Here is a 20,567-nt window from a genome sequence, read left to right as displayed (position 1 = left end):
TCTGTCCCTGTCTTTTTATGGAAGATCTCTCTCCCCGTCTGTCTCTGTCTTTCTATGGAAGATCTCTCTCCCCACCTGTCTCTGTCTTTCTATGCATCTCTCTGCTTCCTAAATAAAGAGATAAAGCGGCAGGTTGCACCTGCTGTGGGGGAAGAAGGCAGAACGTGGGAACCTCTAGAGATAGGACCAAAGAGTACAGAGAACTCCAAGTCCACCTGGACAGAATTTCCGTGGCTTTGCATCAGCCACAGGAGGGGCCTCGGAGAGTCAGAATTAAAAGTAAGTGAACTTTGGTGCAAAACACCTTTTTGAAATTAATGCGTTGTTTCTTTTTCTTTTTAAATGCGCATTTTCCACAACCAGCTAGGGGGTGGGGCGGAGCACATTCTTCTCTATGCGGGAGGCAGGGCTGGGTCCAGGACTGGGTGCCTCGCTGCAGTCCCGCACTGGCCCACCCTGAGCCCAGCCGGTGCTCCGCGCAGCCTCCGGTCTCACTAGGCCTGTGCGGCACAAGGTGGCTACGGAGGGCGGCGGCGGCGGTGTAGGATGCACCTGCGCATGCCCGGCACGCGCGGACTGCGCGCACACCTGCGTGCCCAGCGCTCTGCTGGACACTGGGCGGCCGTGGTAAAGTCGGCAGACGCTGTTCTAATCAGACACCTGCTCAGGGCCGAAGCCAAGCGCCACGCTGGCTGGCCGGGGAAGGTGGGTATCCCACTGGACAAGCGAAGGGCCGGCAAGCTGGGATGTGGGCTCAGGTGCGTGGAGAGAGAGCGGCCGGCCGTGCAGCTTCTGGGGGGAGTGGGAAGGGCCGTGGGCAGGCGAGGCCGGGCAGTGCTTACCACGGGGCGCGCCTCCTTGGACAACCTCTTGGCCGACTTGGCTTTCTTCCTCTTACCCGACACGCTGACGGAGGCCGCCTGCGCCTTGACTGACTCCAGCTCCGTGGTGGCGGCGGCAGTGGCGGTGGCGGCAGTGGTGGCAGTGGCGGCCGCTGTGGGCGGCTGCAGCGTGGACCACGTGGGCACAAAGGTCTCCTTTCCCTTGGCTGAGCGCGGGCCCTGGCACGCGCACACATACAAGAACAGCAGCATCGTTACTCTCGGCCTAAACCCTGCATTCGCGCCCCCATGCCTTCCCTCCCCGGGTGTTGGGGCTGGGGCTGCCCCAAGGGGCCACGGAGCTGCGTGTGACCCCACAGGCCCTGCCCGCCTGACCCCATCGGTGGGGCCTTGGAGGAGAGAGGTGAGCTTGCAGCCGGGATGCAGGAAGTCCGAGCAGGAGCAGGTGCGGCCGGCAGCACCAGCCTAGGGCCCCTCTGCAAGGCTCCCTGCTGTCCACCTGCAGCGCCCCGCCCCCAGCCACAGCTGGCGCCTCCCGGAGGGAGGACAGAAGTCCATATGGACCCCTCAGTGAGAGAGAGAGAAGGAGAAAACACAACAACACGTAAACCACCTAAATGCAAACCTTGAGGGCCAGGGTCTCCGGCTTTCTCCTGTCCATGTCTTCTTTCTGTTTGTTAATCTGTGAAGTTAAAGGCCCATGTTATTTTTTTTACCATTTGCAAAGATCAAAAAAAGAGGGTTTTATTTTTTGGTGGTTTTTTATGTATTTTTAAAGATTTATTTATTTATTTGAAAGGCAGAGTTACAGAGAGGCAGAAGGAGAGAGAGAGGGAGAGAGGGAGGGAGAGAGAGGTCTTCCGTCTGATGGTTCACTCCCCAGATGGCCGCAATGGCCAGAGCTGGGCTGATCCAAAGCCAGGAACCAGGAGCTTCTTCCGGGTCTCCCACATGGGTGCAGGGCCCCAAGGACTTGGGCCATCTTCTACTGCTTTCCCAGGCCGTAGCAGAGAGCTGGATCAGAAGAGGAGCAGATGGATCTCGAACTGACGCCCATATGGGATGCCGGCACTCCAGGCGGCAACTTTACCTGCTACGCCACAGCACCAGCCACACGGTTTGTTATTGTTTTAGCAAAACTTCCTTAAGTCATGAAACACGAGTATGTTAAACCATTTGATTGGGGCCTGTGTTGTGGTGTAACAGGTTAAGTCACCATTGTAACACTGGCATCCCACATGTGAGCGCTGGTTCAAGTCTCAGCTACTCCACTTCCTATCCAGCTTCCTACTAATGCACCTGGGAAAGCGGCAGCAGAGGGTCTAAGTACTTGGGTCCCTGCACCCACATGGGAGACTCAGATGGAGTTCCTAGCTCCTGACGTTAGCCTGGCCCAGACATGGCTGGGTGGCCATTAGGGGATTAAACCAGTGGATGGAAGATCTCTGTCACTCTGCCTTTGAAACAAGTCAATAAATAAATACATCTTTTAAAACATTTTTTGATTGTTAAACCCTTGTGGGAATATCTGTTATGATGCTGAATGTGAATTTGAATGGAAAATAAATTTATCCAGAAAAACACTGAAACAGAAGTGAATACAGAGCCAGCGCTGAGGCACAGCAGGTTAAAGTGCCAGCCTGCAGCACTGGCATCCCACATGGGCACCGGTTCTAGTCCCGGCTGCTCCTCTTCCGATCCAGCTCTCTGCTGTGCCCTGGGAAAGCAGTAGTAGATGGCTCAAGTCCTTGGGCCCCTGCACCCATGTGGGAGACCCAGAGGAAGCTCCTGGCTCCTGGCTTCAGCTCAGCTCAGCTCTGGCCATTGCGGGCATTTGGGGAGTGAACCAGTGGAATGGAAGACCTCTCTTTCTCTCTCTCTTTGGCTCTACCTTTCTCTCTGTAACTCTTTCAAATGAATAAAATAATTCTTAAAAAAATGGACAGAAATACATGAAATTCTAAACGTCTAAAGTCATTACAGTTATTTATTTACATAAGTACAAGGGAGCTCCAAAAAGACAACAGAAAATGTACATTATGAAAATACAGTGCATGGAGGCTGGTGCTGTGGCGTAGCAGGTAAAGCTGCCACCTGTAGTGCCAGCATCCCATGTGGGCACTGGTTCAAGTCCCGGCTGCTCCACTTCCGATCCAGCTCTCTGCTAAGGCCTGGGAAAGGAGTGGAGGATGGCCCAAGTCCTTTTGGGCCCCTGCACCCATGTGGGAGGCCTGGAGGAAGCTCCTGGCTCCTGGCTTTGAGTTGGCTCAGCTCTGGCAACCACAGCCATTTGGGGACTAAACAGGTATACGGAAGACCTTTCTCTCTGTCTCTCCCTTTCTCTGTCTATAACTCTGCCTCTCAAATAAATAAATAAACCTTAAAAAAAAAAAAAAGAAAAACACTATGCATGGATATCAATATTTTTTCACCAAAATAAGTTTACCTTTCAATTCCACTTTTTCATCAGCCTTTTGAAGTGCAACAGAGATTATAGGGAAATATGCATTATTTGTTTATGAGGTGATCATGTGCTTTATACATTATTATAACAGCTAAAAATCCCAGGCCTTATTTGAGAAATCTAACAAACTTCAATAGCCAAACTTCACTAAGTTATTGAAATTTTACTTTAAAAGTCAATTCTTTTTTTTTTTTTTTTGACAGGCAAAGTTAGACAGTGAGAGAGAGACAGAGAGACAGAGAGAAAGGTCTTCCTTCCATTGGTTCACTCCCCAAATAGCCACCATGGCCAGTACTGTGCCAATCTGAAGCCTGGAGCCAGGTGCTTCCTCCTGGTCTTCTATGCGGGTGCAGGGCCCAAGGACTTGGGCCATCCTCCACTGCCTTCCCGGGCCACAGCAGAGAGCTGGCCTGGAAGAGGAGCAACTGGGACAGAATCCAGCACCCCGACCGGGACTAGAACCTGGGGTGCTGGCGCCGCAGGTGGAGGATTAGCCAAGTGAGCCATGGTGCCGGCCTAAAAGTCAATTCTAATTTCCAGTTGTAGAAGGCATTGCATAAAAAAGTATTACATACACATGCTTCAATAATATTAATATTTTTATAACATGAACTGATAAACAATGGCAGTGATCCTAATCATGCCAGATCCTATTTGCAGTTAACCAGTGATGGGCAGTACATCTAACCATTCGCCTCGCTGGAACCTGAGCCACAACTGCAATGGGTTTTCCAAGCTCCCGCTCACCGATCCACACAGCAGGACTCAACACAGAGCACTCTGTGCCCGGGGTGGGGGTGGGGGTGGGGTGCTGACTACTGAGGGGTTGGGCTCCAGTGGGCTGACTCCAGGCTCACACTGCAGTCAAGCTCCGTCCGGGGGTCTAAAGTCATTTTCTCCACTCTGCTGCAAGAACTTGGTAGAAATGACTCCTCACTGCCCCTTGCTCCTTGGAGAAGCGCCTGTTGACTGCATGCTGTATGCCAGGCCCTGTGCTAGGTACTGCGTGTATGTATAGTGCTCAGTGAAACCGGCGCCGCAGACAGGCCTGGACAGGCAGGACGCCTCCGACGCCCGGTCAGGAGAGGACCCTGGGGGCCGTGGCGTTTCGGCTGAGACCGAAGAATGAGCGAGCGAAGCGGGAAGAAGCAAGGGCGGGAGAAGGGTGAGGAGTCTCCCTTATCGTCTCAGTCCTGCTGTGTCCTTAAGTTGCTCTTAAAAAATAGAGTCTGTTTTTATTTATCGAAAAAATGTTTATTTATTTGTACTTACTTGCAAAGCAGAGGGATGTGGGAAACACACACACACAGAGAGAGAGAGAGAGAGACAGAGAGAGACAGAGAGAGAGCTTCCATCTGCTGGCTCACTCCCCAGTCTCAAAGCCGGAACCAGGCCAGGCCAAAGCCAGGAATTCCTTCTTTGTCTCCCACAGGAGACAGGAGCTCAAATACTTAGGCCACCTGCTGCTGCCTTCCCAGGCACGTAAGCAGGAACCTGGATAGGAATCCGAGTAGCCAGGGCTCGAACCTGCACTCCCGTACGGGATGCAGTGTAACTGAGCGGTGGCTCAACCCACTGTGCCACAAGGCCATGCCCCGAAATTTGATGTTGAATGAAGGCTCAGAGTGAGTGAGACAGGATCTCCTGAGTGCAGAAAAAGCCTCAAAATGTCGTTGACTCAAAATCCTATGCCAAGGAAAACTATCTTCCAAGACGGAAGGCGGAAGACGGAGAGAGCATTTCAGTGAAGGGAAACGGAACGGTGTCGCCACCAGTCCTCACTGACAACCAAGCAAGGGGAAGCTCCCGGACCTGAGACTACTGGCCCGACAGAAGCTCCGATTCTTGGGAAGGAATAAGAGCAACAGCAATGATCAAGAATTTGGTACAAAGATAAGAAAAGTTTTATCTGAATGTCTTTCAAACATATAAGACTGGTTAGAGCAAGAAATATAACACTGGCATAAATATAATACTCACAATAACTCTAATGTGAAGAAGGGAGAAATCAGGCCGGAGCTGTGGCGTAGTGGGTTAAGCCTCCACCTGCTGTGCCAGCATCCCCTATGGGCACCAGTCCCTGTCCTGGCTGCTCCTCTTCCAATCCAGCTCCCTGCTAATGCACCTGGGAAAGCAGTGGAAGATGGCCCAAGTGCTTGGGCCCCTGCACCCAAGTGGGAGACCTGGATGAAGCTCCTGGCTCCTGCTTTTGGACTGGCTTGGCTTCAGAAGTTGCAGCCATCTGGGGAGTGAACCAGCGGAAGGAAGACCTTTCTCTCTGTCTCTCCCTCTCTCTGACTGTAACTCTGCCTCTCAAATAAATAAATATACCCCCTTTTTTAAAAAAAAAAAAGATAAACACATAATCCTATGGAAACATAAATATTTATGAGCTCTCTATAGTTTAAAATTATTCCACATTAAGAGGGTTGTCAAAAGATAAGGATATGAATGAAGCAATCCCTAGAAGGTACAATCAAATGACCATAAAATGAAGAGGAAGGCAAAAGAGAAGGAACAGAGCAACAGAGATGACCAAAAACCCAGAGGGGACGCACAGAACACCGATGTGAAATGGAAGCCCCAACATCGACGCTGACGAGCTGAGCAGTCTCACGAGGTGTGATGTGGCCAGGGCGTACAGAAAGGCTTGACCCCACTGTTTACTGTCCGTAAGAGAAGCACTGTCTATGAAAAGGGTGGAGGGACTTGGAAATGTTTGCGGAAAATGGAATGGACACATGAGTTTATTTCTGTACAAAAACTGGAAATCCATGCACATTTCATTTTCATGATACGTATTTTCCATGAAGCTGTTGAAGATCTTCATACAAAGACTGAAAATAAGTGTGTTGAGTAAGATATGCAACACAAACAGAGTTTTCTTGTGCTGCAATGTCCACATATAATTAACCACAGGCCGCGGGGATCCAGTGACGTATAGAAGTGTTACTTCCAGTTAGGTCCTGTCCCACTCTTTACGTAGAATTGCCCTCATTCAGTGTTTCCATCTCCGTGGAGTGAGGACTACGCCAGACGGGGTTATGATTTCTGCATCGACCATGAAATCTGATTCTAGAATATTTTCATCACCCTAGCTAACTTTTACCTCTAAATTTCCATCCCTTGTTCTGTTACCATTCTTTTTGTGCAGTGGACCTCTTTAGCATTCTTAAAGGGCACTCTTACTGGCAACAAATTCTCTGTTTCCCCTCCATCTGACAACGTCTTTATCTCTCCTTCATTCTTGAGGGATAGTTATGCCTGATACAGAATTCACAGCTGACAGTTCTTTTCTTTCGGTATTTGAAACATGTCCCGTCGCTTCTCTCTGGACTCCATGGTTTCAGAACAGAAATGCTGTCATTTAAATTTGTGTTCTATTATAATACGGTTCATTCCATTTTTGCCATTTCTGGCTGCTTTCAAGATGTTTTCCTTTGGTCTTTAGCTTTCAGAAGTTTAATTACGATGTGGATCCTTTTGGGTTCTTCTACTTTGTTTTCTCAGCTTCTTAAATGAGCTGATGTCTGTCTTTCACCAAATTTGGGATGTTTATCAGCCATTATTTCTTTGAGTATTTTTTGTGTCACTCTCTCTCCTGACCTCTGATGCTAGAGGTCAGTTTTTCTGCTATGGCTCCACACATCACTGCGTCTGCTTATTTTCATTTTTATTTTAAAAACCTACTGTGTCCCCTCTGATTAGATTCCTAAACTCTGGTGACCTGGTACCTAGTTCGGTGACTCTGTCCTCTGACATCTCCTCTCTGGTATCAGCCCATCCTGCGAACTTCATTTCTCTGTTTTTCAGTTCTGTAATCTCGATTTCTAGTAATTTGTATTTGCTGAAATACCCTATTTTTGTTTGTTTCAAGACAGTTAGTACTTTCCTGATGAAAAGTGTTTATGATCCCTGTCAGGTGGTTAGAACTTTTGTTTTTCCATTCAAATTGTGAAAGTTTTCCACTCGGTACTTGGGAATGCTGGGTTCTGGGTGACGTCTCTTTCCGCAGGCATGGGTCTGGCCCTCACCACCCCAGCAGGAATGCAGCCCGGGCCCCCATTTCTTCACTACGGAAAGCTGGGGTGAACATTCAGCTCCCCCCAGGCCGCCCCCCCAGCCCCGGGGAGGGGAAAGCAGTGGGGGCTGGGCTCCGATCGATCCCTCTTCTTGCAGGGTGGAAAACTTGGCTTCCCACTGGCCTGCCCCTTACAGCAGAGGAGGGGGCCCAGGGCGTCAGCTGGCCTCAGGTGGAGGCCAAGGTCATTCCCCACTGGGCTCCCATCACGAGGGGAAGGGAGTTTTTCAGCCTCTTTTTTGTTGTTGACAGGCAGAGTGGACAGTGAGAGAGGGAGAGAGACAGAGAGAAAGTTCTTCTTTGCCGTTGGTTCACCCTCCAATGGCCACCGCGGCTGGCGCACCGTGCTGATCCATGGCAGGAGCCAGGTGCTTCTCCTGGTCTCCCATGTGGGTGCAGGGCCCAAGCACTTGGGCCATCCTCCACTGCACTCCCGGGCCACAGCAGAGAGCTGGCCTGGAAGAGGGGCAACCGGGACAGAATCCGGCACCCCGACCGGGACTAGAACCCGGTGTGCCAGCACCACAGGTGGAGGATTAGCCTATTGAGCCGCGGTGCCGGCCTCCTTCAGCCTCTTGCTCAGTCTCCTCGATGCTGGGTGAGGGTAGAGGCCCAGCTCCCCACTGGGCCCACTGACCCAAGAGCAGAGGGGTGGAGCTCTCTGTGGGCTGGGATTTCCTCCTGACTTCTCTTTGCAGTTGGGGGAGGAGCCCCTTGTGCGGCTGAAGCCTCCAGACACCATCAGAGCAGCACTGGGGTGGGCAGTGGGAGATCACAGACAGGACAGGCCCCACCAGACTGAGGCAACTGTGGGGCAATGGTAATGTTTTCCATGTCGATGGGCATTTGCCCCACACAAGGGTATACACCAAACTGTTCACTGAAGATGTATGTTTCAGGCCGGCGCCGCGGCTCACTAGGCTAATCCTCCACCTTGAGGCGCCGGCACACCGGGTTCTAGTCCCAGTCGGGGCACCGGATTCTTTCCTGGTTGCTCCTCTTCCTGTCCAGCTCTCTGCTGTGGCCCGGGAGTGCAGTGGAGGATGGCCCAGGTGCTTGGGCCCTGCACCCCATGGGAGACCAGGAGAAGTACCTGGCTCCTGCCATGGGATCAGCGCGGTGCGCCGGCCGTGGCTGCCATTGGAGGGTGAACCAACGGCAAAGGAAGACCTTTCTCCCTGTCTCTCTCTCTCACTGTCCACTCTGCCTGTAAAAAAAAAAAAAAAAAAAAGGCAGAGCTACAAAGAGAGGAGAGATCAGCTCACTGTACCGCAGTGCCGGCCTCTGTACACATGTGATCTCGAAAGGAAGCAGTGAACTGCAGGTGAATTGCAGGCAAATGTTGAGCTCTAGATCACGGTGTGCACGGCTGGAAGGTTTACGGAAGCGCCCTCCTGACTGCAGTGCGCTCTGACAGGCATCATAAAGACGAGCTGCTGGGTGCACAGAGGGATGAAGGACGTCTATGCAAAGTAAACGATGGACCATCTCTCTCTCCGCCTCTCCCCATCTCTCTGACACTCTGCCTTTTCAATCAATCAATCAATCAATCTAAAAAAAAAAAAAAACCCAACCCAACAGGCCCAGACCTTTCCAGATGAGAGCGGTAGCAAGCACTTAGAGGTATTATAAGAAAAAGTACACAAACTATCATTTTTTTAAATTTTTTTTTATGTTTTTTTTTTTTTTTTTTTTTTTTTTTTTTTTTTTTTTGACAGGCAGAGTGGACAGTGAGAGAGAGAGACAGAGAGAAAGGTCTTCCTTTGCCGTTGGTTCACCCTCCAATGGCCGCCGCGGCCGGCGCACCACGCTGATCAGATGGCAGGAGCCAGGAGCCAGGTGCTTCTCCTGGTCTCCCATGGGGTGCAGGGCCCAAGCACTTGGGCCATCCTCCACTGCACTCCTGGGCCACTGCAGAGAGCTGGCCTGGAAGAGGGGCAACCGGGACAGAATCTGGCACCCCAACCGGGACTAGAACCCGGTGTGCCGGCGCCGCTAGGCAGAGGATTAGCCTAGTGAGCCGCGGCACCGGCCACAAACTATCATTTTTAACCCAGAAACCTTTTATGTAAGGTATACAAACTTCCTGCATCTCATAAATACAAATTCAGGAACACAGCAATTCTTCCCACCCTACCCAACTCCCACCCTTCCTCCTCCTCCCTCTCCTAGTCCCATTCTTATTTTTCACTAACATTTATCTTCATACATATAAGATTATATATATTATATATAATATTATACAATATATAATACATCTTATATGTATCTTATATGTATATAATATATACATATATTATATATATCTTATATGTATAATATACATTATGCATATAAGATTAACCCTATACTAAAAGTTCAACAAATAGTATATAAAAAAACTGTTCCTCAAAAGTCGAGACAAAGGCAGTTCAAAGTCATTGCTGCTCAAAGTGTCAATTGCACTTCTATAGATTAACTTTTAGGTGCTCTATGCATTACCACAGGTCAGGGAGAACATACCTATTTGTCTTTTGGGGACTGGCTTATTTCACTAAGTATACTGTTTCCCAGTTGCATCCATTTTGTTACTTTGTTGCAGAGGACAGGATTTCATTGTTTTTTTTTTTTTTTTTTTTTTTTTTTTTACCTCTGTGTGTATTATTACCTCTGTGTGTAGTATTCTATGGTGTACATATCCCATAATCTCTGAATCCAGTCTTCAGTTGACAAGCATCTGGGTTGATTGCATGTCTTAGTTATTGTGAGTTGAGCTGTAATTAACATGGGGGTGCAGATAACTCTTTCATATGCTGATTTCATTTCCCTTGGGTACATTCCCAGGAGTGGGGTGGCTGGGTCATATATTAGGTCTGTATTCAGGTTTCTGAGGAATCTCCATACTGTTTTCCACAGTGGCTGTACCAGTTTACATTCCCACCAACAGTGCATTAGGGAACATTTTCCTGCACATCCTCGCCAGCATTTGTTGTTTGTTGATTTCTGTATGAAATCCTTTCTAAGTGGGGTGAGGTGGAACCTCATTGTGGTTTTGACTTGCATTTCCCTGATGGCTAGTGATCCTGAGTATTTTTTCATGTGTCTGTTGGCCATTTGGATTTCCTCTTTTGAAAAATGCCTGGTTGGGACGCCAGATTCTGTCCCGGTTGCCCCTCTTCCAGGCCAGCTCTCTGCTGTGGCCAGGGAGTGCAGTGGAGGATGGCCCAAGTGCTTGGGCCCTGCACCCCATGGGAGACCAGGAGAAGCACCTGGCTCCTGCCTTCGGATCAGCGCGGTGCGCCGGCCGCAGCATGCTGGCCGCGGCGGCCATTGGAGGGTGAACCAACGGCAAAGGAAGACCTTTCTCTCTGTCTCTCTCTCTCACTGTCCACTCTGCCTGTCCAAAAAAAAAAAAATAGATCCCGACTTGGGGATAGGCATTTGATACAGCAGCTAAGATGCTGCCTGGGAGGCCCACAGCCCGTATCAGAGTGTCTGCTTGAGTGCTGGCTCTGCGTGTGATCCAGCTTCCTGCTCACGTTCACCTTGCGAGGCAGGAAGTGACGTTGAGGTAGTGGAGTCCCTGCCTCCCATGCAGGAGACCTGGACTGACTTCACAGCTTCAAGTTTTCGCCTGGCCCAGCCCTGGCTTCAGTGGCATTTGGGGAGTGAACCAGAGGATGGAAGATCTCTCTCCTTCAAAACAAAAATAGATCATAACTCAGTGCACTTCCAAATCAGGAAAGCGACACCAGTTGGGCCAACATGATCGTGAATAGAGCCAAGGAAACAAACGTATCCTTCAAGTCCAGTGGAAATCTTGCATCCTTTGGCCCGCGTCTCCCCACCGTCCCCAGGGCCAGTCCCCGGGAACCCCCATCCTGTGAGTTCCGCTTTTTTAGACTCCACAAATACATGAGCTCATGCAGGTTTTGTCTCCAGGGGGCTGGCTTACTTCACTCAACAGGAGGTCCTCTGGGCTCACCCACGTTGTCACCAAGGATGGTTTTTCCCCTGAGTATTGCCTTATGTCCCCTTCTCGTTATCCAGTCATCTTTGTGATTTCAATGCTAATACAGATTGATAGATATTCCTGAACAACATACACATTTAGCTGTGCTTATTTTTTAACTTGATTGACACATCAATGTCCATGTTCTTCCTCCACTTGCTGGGTGCTGCTCCTGAGACTAAGCCATGCTGACACGGGGAGCAGCAGCCTGTCCACACCTTCTCTGTGTCACCTGGGGTACTTTCGCTTAAGACCCTCTAAGTGAGTACTACGGGGCCTTGCAGTAGAACACCTGGGTCACACATTCTAGGGATGTTTAACTTCTGAACAGAACAACAACACTTTTTTTTTTTTTTTTTTGACAGGCAGAGTGGACAGTGAGAGAGAGAGACAGAGAGAAAGGTCTTCCTTTGCCGTTGGTTCACCCTCCAATGGCCGCCACGGCCGGCGCACCGTGCTGATCCAAAGCCAGGAGCCAGGTGCTTCTTCCTGGTCTCCCATGCGGGTACGGGGGCCCAAGTACTTGGGCCATCCTCCACTGCACTCCCTGGCCACAGCAGAGAGCTGGCCTGGAAGAGGGGCAACCGGGACAGAATCCGACACCCCAACCAGGACTAGAACTCGGTGTGCCGGCGCCGCAAGGCGGAGGATTAGCCTAGTGAGCCACGGCGCCGGCCACAACAACACTGCTTCCCAAAGTTTCTGTCCCAATGTGCTCCACTTCCCATTCTCACCAACACGTGGTGGTGCCTTATTAATGCAATGGAGCACCAACTTTGTTGTTGGTTGCTGAGTTTCCTCTTCTGTGAAGTGCCTGTTCAAGATCTCCTCATGGGGCTGGCGCTGCTGCATAGCAGGCAAAGCTGCCTCCACCTGCAGTACTAGCATCCCAGGTGAGCACCAGTTAGAGTCCCGGCTGCTCCCTTTCTCATCCAGCTCCCTGCTGATGGCCTGGGAAAGCAGCAGAAGATGGCCCACGTGCTTGGGCCCCTGCACCCTCTTGGAAGACCGAGATGAAGCTCCTGGCTCCCAGCTTTGGCCTGGCCTAGCCCTGGCCATTGCAGCTATCTGTGGAGTGAACCAGAGAATGGAGGGCTTGCTTGCTCTCTCTCTCTCTCTCTCTGCCTCTCCCTCTCCTTCTCTGTAACTCTGCTTTTCAGATAAATAAATACATCTTTTCAAAAACTACGAATTAGACCTAGGATTTTCTCAAATGCCTTTTCTGCATCTATATCCCCCCCATTGGCAGAATGCTTCCATCTCCACCCGAGGCATCCCCAAACCTCGGGAGACTGGGATTTCATTATGTGAATCAGGCCCTGGTGCATAGTCAGCCTTGGTCGGAAGACACAGGAATTGAGAGACAAGTTGTCTCCCACAGCCCCACCACGTGGGACCCACTCCCTGTGAAGAAAGGGAAGGGTGGGGGGTGCGCAGCCATGACCAGTCCACAGCAGTCTGGAAGCCCAGAACACGGCAGCGGGCAAACTCCCTTCTCTGAAACCCGCGGTTCTTTCTACGCTGCAGTGTTTCTTGTTTCCTTGTGCGCCTCCTCACTTGTCGCACTCATGAGAGCCATTTCTCCCACAACCCAGGGAGCGAGTCTTGGGGTTTCTCTGAGGCTCAGTGCCCTCTTCCAGAGAATATTTCCACTTGTGCCTGCAGAGGTTCTCCCTGCTCGCTTGCAAAGGAGTCCATTCGTGCTAGCAGGTAAAGGGTTTATCACTGCTATTTTTTTTTTTTTTTGACAGGCAGAGTGGACAGTGAGAGAGAGAGACAAAGAGAAAGGTCTTCCTTTTGCCATTGGTTCACCCTCCAATGGCCGCCGCGGCCAGTGCGCTGCAGCCGGCGCACCGCACTGATCCGATGGCAGGAGCCAGGAGCCAGGTGCTTTTCCTGGTCTCCCATGGGGTGCAGGGCCCAAGCACCTGGGCCATCCTCCACTGCACTCCCGGCCACAGCAGAGGGCTGGCCTGGAAGAGGGGCAACCGGGACAGAATCTGGAGCCCCGACTGGGACTAGAACCCGGTGTGCCGGCGCCGCTAGGCAGAGGATTAGCCTAGTGAGCCGCGGCGCCGGCTTATCACTGCTGTTTTTAAATGAATGGAGGTGGCGGAGGGGGCCCAGGGGGCACAGTGAGGTGGCAGGAATAAGTTGTAGCACTCGCAGACCGGGGGTGGCTGTGGTGCACAGTGGCCTGAACACAGAGAGCAGAGGTGCTGGAGGTGACGACAGGGTCAAGGGACCGTGCATGCTTCGACTCCGTCGGTCCACGCTGTGAACAGCTGCTGAAACACCACACAGTGCACCGTGTGCGTATGTGCAATGATGGGGCTCTGAGAAAAAGCTGGGTGGGCGCCACGGCACAGAGGGCTAGGCTGCCCCTTGGGACACCCACATCTCACTTCATTGCGGGAGGGAATCAGCAGACGGAAGAGTCTCTTCCTCGCCCTTTTCCCCTCCCCCCACCTCTCTCATAAATAAAAATACACTGAAACGTTTTTTTAAAAAACTGTCAGGAGAGGCTGGCACTATGAGGTAGTAGGCTAAGCCTCTGCCTGCAGCGTCAGCATCCCATATGGGTGCTGGTTCTAGTTCCGGCTGCTCCTCTTTCGATCCGGCTCTCTGCTGTGGCCTGGGAAAGCAGTAGAAGATGGCCCACGTGCTTGGGCCCCTGCACCCACCTGGGAGAGCCGGTAGAAGCTCCTGGCTCCTGGCTTCAGATCAGCCCAGCTCAGGCCACTGCAGCCATTTGGGGAGTGAACCAGAGGACAGAAGACCTTTCTCTGTGCCTCTCCCTCTCTCTGCAATTCTACCTCTCAAATAAATAGATAAAAGCTTAAAAAAAAAAAAAAAACCTTCAAGGAATTAACTAAGCTGATGTGATCACTCCCCCACTGAATGTGTGTATTGAATTAGCACGCCGTAGCCCATAACCATGTACAATGAAAATAATCTAAACAATCAATCAAAGACGAGAAGAGGCAGTTCAGGAAGGGAACAGCACAGCAGTGCCGCGGCACCGTGGGTAAAGCCCCGGATGCTAAGCAGGGAGACCCCCGTGGCTTGAGGCCTCCAACTGCTGCAGCCCTCACATGTGGCCGAAGGAGCCCTGCCCTCGGCCCTGTGACCTTCTGAGCGGACTGCGAGCGATGAGCAGGGCTCCTGGCCACGGGGGGCTGTGTGGGTGCCTGCTCCTGACCACTGGGTGGGGACGCCCTGACAGGCAGTAGAACTTGCCCCCTGCCTGCCTGAGCCACCAGCAGGCAGCCACAGTGGGCCACGGTCCTCGGGTCACGTCGTCTTCCCAGAGCTTCAGTGTGAAGACAGTGCTGACCGACCCCCGAAGCATCCGTCTCCCAGCTGCATGGCCAACCGGACACGGTCTGCTGGAAGCCCAGGATGGAGGGATCGGGCCTCAGGAACCCAGGCAGGGGAGCAGGTCAGACTGCAGTGGCAACTGAGCACCAAGGCCCCGCGGCCCCACGTCACTCCCTCCTGGCTGTAGCCTGGGAAACCCCATCATGCACTGGGACGGGGCAGATGGAAACTGGGGGAGGGAAACAGTTCACACACAGCATCTGTCTGTCTGTCTGTCTGTCTCTCTCTCGGCCCCTGGACTCAGGAATCATAGGAAGACAGGACATGATCTGCTGTGCTGGCCCTGCAGTCGCTGGGTGCTTCCCCAGGCACCCACATCTATCCATGGCGCCTTCCTCCCAGTGCTGGCCAGGCCAGCAAACAACCTACCCTGGGACACAGCCACACACACGCATAGAGCGAACGGCTTTCTGCAAGGAAGTTTTGTCATTTTTGCTAGGTAATTGTGGCCAACGCCCCCGACTCGCTCTCCCTTGTCAGCATCACAAACCCCAGCTTCTGGGGGAAATTGGGGAGAAACAAACAAAGCCAGGTTCCCCGCCCAGGGAACACACAGGGCCTTAGGGGCGAGAGCTCCGGACAGGTGTATGGAGGGACCCCGAGCCCCCCCCCTCCCGTGACACGTGAACCCCAAGCTAACACGCTCAGCCCTTGCTGTGCCCTGGGGTCTAAGAGGCGGGCTCTTGCTGCTTGGCAACAAGCTCGGGCTCAACAAATCCGTAAATGGCAAAATACAAGGGCACCGTGCCCACGGTGCGCAATACAGCCGCAGCCGCTGCAGGCTGGCGGTGAGTTAAAGCAGCAAACCGACTCCGAGGGCCTGAGGGGCCTGCCCCTCTTCTAGGCCCGGATCCGCGGGGCTGGGTGGCTTCTCACACACTCCCACTGTCACCTTTACTTCCCGTGCTGTAACGCTCAGGGCGACGGGCTTTGGGAAGACTTCGGGAAGACTTGGGTCCAGACTTTGGAGGAATGATGGGGGAGGCCTGATGGGGGAGGGCTGCGGGTGGGAGAAACCCACTGAGTAGGCTCCAACAGCGAAGTCGAATTTCCTCCGCCAGGTATTTAAAAGTTAAGCCTTCCAAATACCATGTTCATTAACACACGGGCTCCGTGAATAGCTGGCCGGAATTTTCCGCCCCCCCCCCCCCCTTTGCCTGCATTCCCAACTTGGCTTCATAGAAGGCTTCATTGTAACCCAGGAGCATTGTTCGGCATTAATTTCTATGACAAGGGACCCAAAACACAGGGTGCTGAGAGTAACAAAACAGAGTTAGGGAAGCAGCCATGACTTGGCACCAAGAGTGACAAGCGGCAGAAAAGCCAGCGTTGCAGGATCTGCAGTGGCGTGGGCTGCCTACGAGCAATCTTTTCTCTTGCAAACAGTGTCATATTCTTTTCAAGCACATTTAGGACGCGGCTCAAGCTGTGTCTTATGTTTTGTCATAATAAACACAGTCAGTTTACTGTAACAAAGACGTGCGAGTGGTGATGGGTTGAAAGCCAGGGTGCAACAGCATAAGCGGGGCGGGGGTGGGTGGGCAGTCCACCGGCCAAATAAAAGACCAGCCAGCCGTCTGCAGAGTCCTCTTGGAAGAACAGAAAAAGCCAGTGTTTCCTCACGGGACTGACACGGAATGCCAAGATATCTTGCTGAGCGCGGTTCTGTTGTCACTTAAGGCAATGAGCAACTAAAAATAGCAAATAGAGCCCCAAACACTGGGCTCTCCTAGCTGCTTTTAAAAGAAAAAGCAACTCCAGGAGAAGACGCAAAACTTGGGTGCACTGTTCCAAGTGGAATCACGACTTCTTACGGAAAACTCTATGGTGAGTTTTTGTGTGTATCCGCTTATTGCAGCGCTGGTCAAATTGTTTTTGCAATTTTTGATAAAGGTGAAATGCAGAGTGCACACTCAAGTCATCTTACCATATCTTGAACAAACGCCCTTTCACAGTCAAGTTCATATTGTAATCTTGCTCTCCCGTCGATTAACTGAAACACAGAAGAGTATCGCGGTATCATTGAGGATCAGAGCACCTGGAGCCCTTCCTCCATAGAATTCAGTGGTGTTTCCACACGAGCAAGGTGGATCACAATACGAATAAAGGAATAGATTAACTCCTGGGATACCGTATTATAATAATGCATTATTATAGAAGCAAGCAAAGTATACACAGAAAATCCCAATGTGATAGAGCCTTCCTCACTTCCTGCCCCCCCCCCAAATGTGACAACAATACATAGAGTCTGACCAGAAAAACAAACTGATTTCACCCATTCTGTGATTTCTTCTTCTCTTTTAGGTTTTCATGCTATACAAGGGACGCTCAAGAAGTTCCTAGGGAAATGCACAGAGTAGGAAAAATCTATGCACAGACTTCAAAAACCTTTACACCAAAATAACACTTACTTATAAGCAATGCCGTTGTCCACAAACTTTCGGGAGCACCCTGGCTCCCGTGTGTGGATCACACCGCTTTCCTGTCGACCATCAATAGCCGTCGGCAGAAGAGAGAGCAGGGCGGCTGTGCCCACGCACCTAGCTACCCGTGTGCTACATACCCTTGGTCTGCCCATGCAGCTCACTGATCCACGTACGTGCACTGTCCTTGTGGCTCAGGACTGTCCACAGCTTCCCTGGTCTGTCTGTCCCAGCAGCCTCTTGGCTGCTCTCTGGCTCATTCTCTTTCTGGAGCACAACCACGTTCCTGCCACAGCGTCCGGGCTCCCCGAGGCACTCAGAAGGGAATGGAAGCTCCGGGGCACAGCCAACGCCCATCTGCTGCGGCTGACCACGCACCCTTCCCTTCCCGTCCTGGGCGCCGGTTCCTGCACGCTCCTCTCTGGAAGCCAGCTCAGCCTCCTTCCCGCCTTCCCTGACGCCTTCCATCCAGGCTGGGTGCGCCTCCCTGTGTGCTGACACTATCCCACCTGTGCGGCCACCTGTCCTCGCTGCAGGAGGACACCCACAAGAACGGGTTACGCTGTGACAGGCGCAGATACAGCTGTGATCAGGTGGCCGGGATCTGAGATGCAACAGCTGGGCTGGTGTTGTGGCGGCGAAGCTCAGCCTCGTCCCCCTTCCCATATGGGCACCGGTTTGAGTCCTGGCTGCTGCCCTTCTGATCCAGCTGCCTGCTGGTGGCCTGGAAAAGCAGTGGAAGATGGCCAAGTGCGTGGGCCCCTGCCACCCATGCAGGAGACCCGAATGAAGTTCCTGGTTCCTGGCTTTGGGTCTGCCCAGCTCCAGCCTTGCAGCCATTTGGAGAGTGAACCAGCGGATGGAAAACCTCTGTCTGTTCTCCCTCCCTCTCTCCCTCTCTGTAACTCTGCCTTTCAAACAAATAAATAAATCTTTAAAAAAAAAAAAAAAAGGAAAAGAAACGCTTTAAATCAAGGGACGAGTGCTGGCCCTCGGCAGGCGGCTCGTGAAGTCTGAAAGCTGTTTCCTCTTCATTTCAGACGTTGGCAGCAGGAAGGTGGCACGCTAGACTCCCTTGCTGTCTGGCAGGACCTAGGTGCCAGCCCTCGCACAGGGGGCGGAGCACAGGGGAAATGAGGCAAAACCCGGAAATGGATCGATGGGTCCGAGAAAGCAGCTCCCAACTCTGACCTGTGTCCGGGGCAGGGGAGGTGCCCCTAAACCTGGCTCTTGGAAGGAAGTTCACCTGAAACCCGAGCTCCGTCGCCAGCTGCACATCCAGTTCTGGCTGAGACCCACGGGGCCCTGGGCCCTGGAGATGCGGCTCGTGTACTTGAGCAGCTGGATTTGTAATGTTGCCTAATTTTAACCCACAACCTGATAGTTGAGGGACTGGAAAACGAGTTGGGTCTGCGTGCAATGATTTGGGATGTGACTCTGCCTTCTCATCGGTGAAGCTGAGTACCCAAGGGGCCCAGGCCCAGGCACAGCGCTGGGGACGCCCCACAGGCCGGGAGAGGGCAGTGTTAGGGAGACCCTACCGGCAGGGACATGCCAGGCCCAACACAGCACAAGCAGGGCACCTGGTTTCCTCTCCTCTCCTCTCCTCCCCTCCCCTCCCCTCTCCTTTCTTTCTTTTGACAGGCAGAGTGGACAGTGAGAGAGAGAGACAGAGAGAAAGGTCTTCCTTTTGCCATTGGTTCACCCTCCAATGGCCGCCGCGGCTGGTGCACTGCGGCCGGCGCACCACGCTGATCCGATGGCAGGAGCCAGGTGCTTCTCCTGGTCTCCCATGGGGTGCAGGGCCCAAGCACTTGGGCCATCCTCCACTGCACTCCCTGGCCACAGCAGAGAGCTGGCCTGGAAGAGGGGCAACCGGGACAGAATCCGGCGCTCCGACCGGGACTAGAACCCGGTGTGCCGGCGCCGCTAGGCAGAGGATTAGCTTATTGAGCCACGGCGCTGGCCAAGGGCACCTGGTTTTCATGAGATGGAGAGAATCCCCTGCTCTTGGTAAGAGGTCTAGCAGACAACCTAAGCCCAATCCACACGCATTCAGCAGAGTGAACGTCTACCAACACGTGATCTGATGACCGCACGGCTCTTTCTCAACAGAAGTTTTCCACAGGCACAAGCACACCTTTGGACCTCTCTGGGTCCTGGACCCTTGGGTTCCGTACAAGCAACAGAGGGGATGCTTGAGGGCCCCTTTCAGGGGAACACTCGAGGCAGTGGGCTCCAATGTTGGAAGCCGCGCTCATCCCTAGCCACCGCCCCCAAGTGACGGGGACAGTTCCACGCGGAAATCAAAACCCTCCTCCACCTCTCGGGCGCCGGGCACACAGGGCTCTCTCCCCAGCAGAGCTGATATTTCAATTTAAAAGAGTCATTTATCAATGTAAAGATGGTACAGTACCTTTTGAATAGTTTTCTGATCCTTTTCTGAGATCTCTTTCAGACTCATATATTCAGCTTCTGAAAACAAAAGCGGAGAGAGGCCGACCATGAAATTACACGCGTATGCCCCGACATTCAGGCCGTCTGCTCTGGCCAGGCGGGAAGTCCCCCGGCAGGCCTGGTGGACGCGAGTCCTAGCGGGACTGTGACTTTCACAACTGCCCTTGACATTCAGGGCCTTCCTCCCGCTGTTCAGACGGCTGGTCAGAGAGAGAAGAAGAAGGGAAGTTCAAGATCCAAGTGTGGCTGGGGGCGGAAGGCTTTTCATCGCCACTAGCAGTGGACACCACGGCTCTTAGCCACAGCCAATACAAAGTGCTTTAGCAGGTGGCACTTTATGACTCAATAAGGACTACAGCAACCTGGGGTGGGGTGGGGGGGGGGAAGCACCACACTTATTAGGGCCACACTGGCAGGGTGCGATGTTATAACTGGGGAAGGCCATGGTGTGTCTCAGTCTCTCAGGGTTTCCCAGCGAGATTTTCATTGCCTGCATACTACCAGACTAAGGGCAATGTTACAGAATTAACAGTTACATTAACAAGTTAATGAAAAGGACACAGAGAGCAACCTCACTGTGGTGATTCAAATGTGACTTTCGTCGGTGTTTGGGGTACGAACCAGCAGGAATCAAGTTCACAAACAAGCCGTGTTTACAGCTTCCATCAGAAATCCCAGACAGTGAGTTGTGGGTGGTGGCGTGCTCTTCGTGAAGAACTAACTCTGTCACCGCTACGAGGCACGTCCTGACACGGACGGGGAATGTTCAGGGAATGAGGGAAGCCTACGCAACCAGTCGGCTGCCGTTCCTAGGGGAAGCAGGGGCTTCCCCAGACAGATCCTCTGTCTGCAGCGAGGGACCAGGTCTCACACAGAAACCGAAGCTGGCTAGGACCTGGCTCTCTCAAGCACAGATAAGCAAGCGAGT

General features: G+C 52.3%; 1 protein-coding gene across 2 annotated transcripts in view; it reads right to left on the bottom strand.

Annotated features, from left to right (window-relative positions):
* The window catches only part of C13H10orf67 (chromosome 13 C10orf67 homolog), a 119,155-nt gene that overhangs the window by 48,675 nt on the left and 49,913 nt on the right, over positions 1-20,567 (bottom strand). For both annotated transcript variants that reach the window (XM_070056147.2, XM_089312445.1), the window contains exons 7-10: positions 19,599-19,657; positions 16,687-16,752; positions 1,468-1,524; positions 843-1,061 (exon numbers count right to left, since the gene is read on the bottom strand). In XM_070056147.2, the coding sequence (XP_069912248.2) occupies positions 843-1,061; positions 1,468-1,524; positions 16,687-16,752; positions 19,599-19,657 (401 nt within the window). The remainder of the gene's footprint in view (positions 1-842; positions 1,062-1,467; positions 1,525-16,686; positions 16,753-19,598; positions 19,658-20,567) is intronic.

The sequence above is a fragment of the Oryctolagus cuniculus genome, chromosome 13 (assembly GCF_051225735.1).
Source record: "Oryctolagus cuniculus isolate XC-2025 breed Fujian yellow rabbit chromosome 13, ASM5122573v1, whole genome shotgun sequence".
Classification (NCBI taxonomy): domain Eukaryota; kingdom Metazoa; phylum Chordata; class Mammalia; order Lagomorpha; family Leporidae; genus Oryctolagus; species Oryctolagus cuniculus.
The sequence above is the reverse complement of the archived record's forward strand: the minus strand, read 5'-3'. Positions and strand labels throughout refer to the sequence as shown.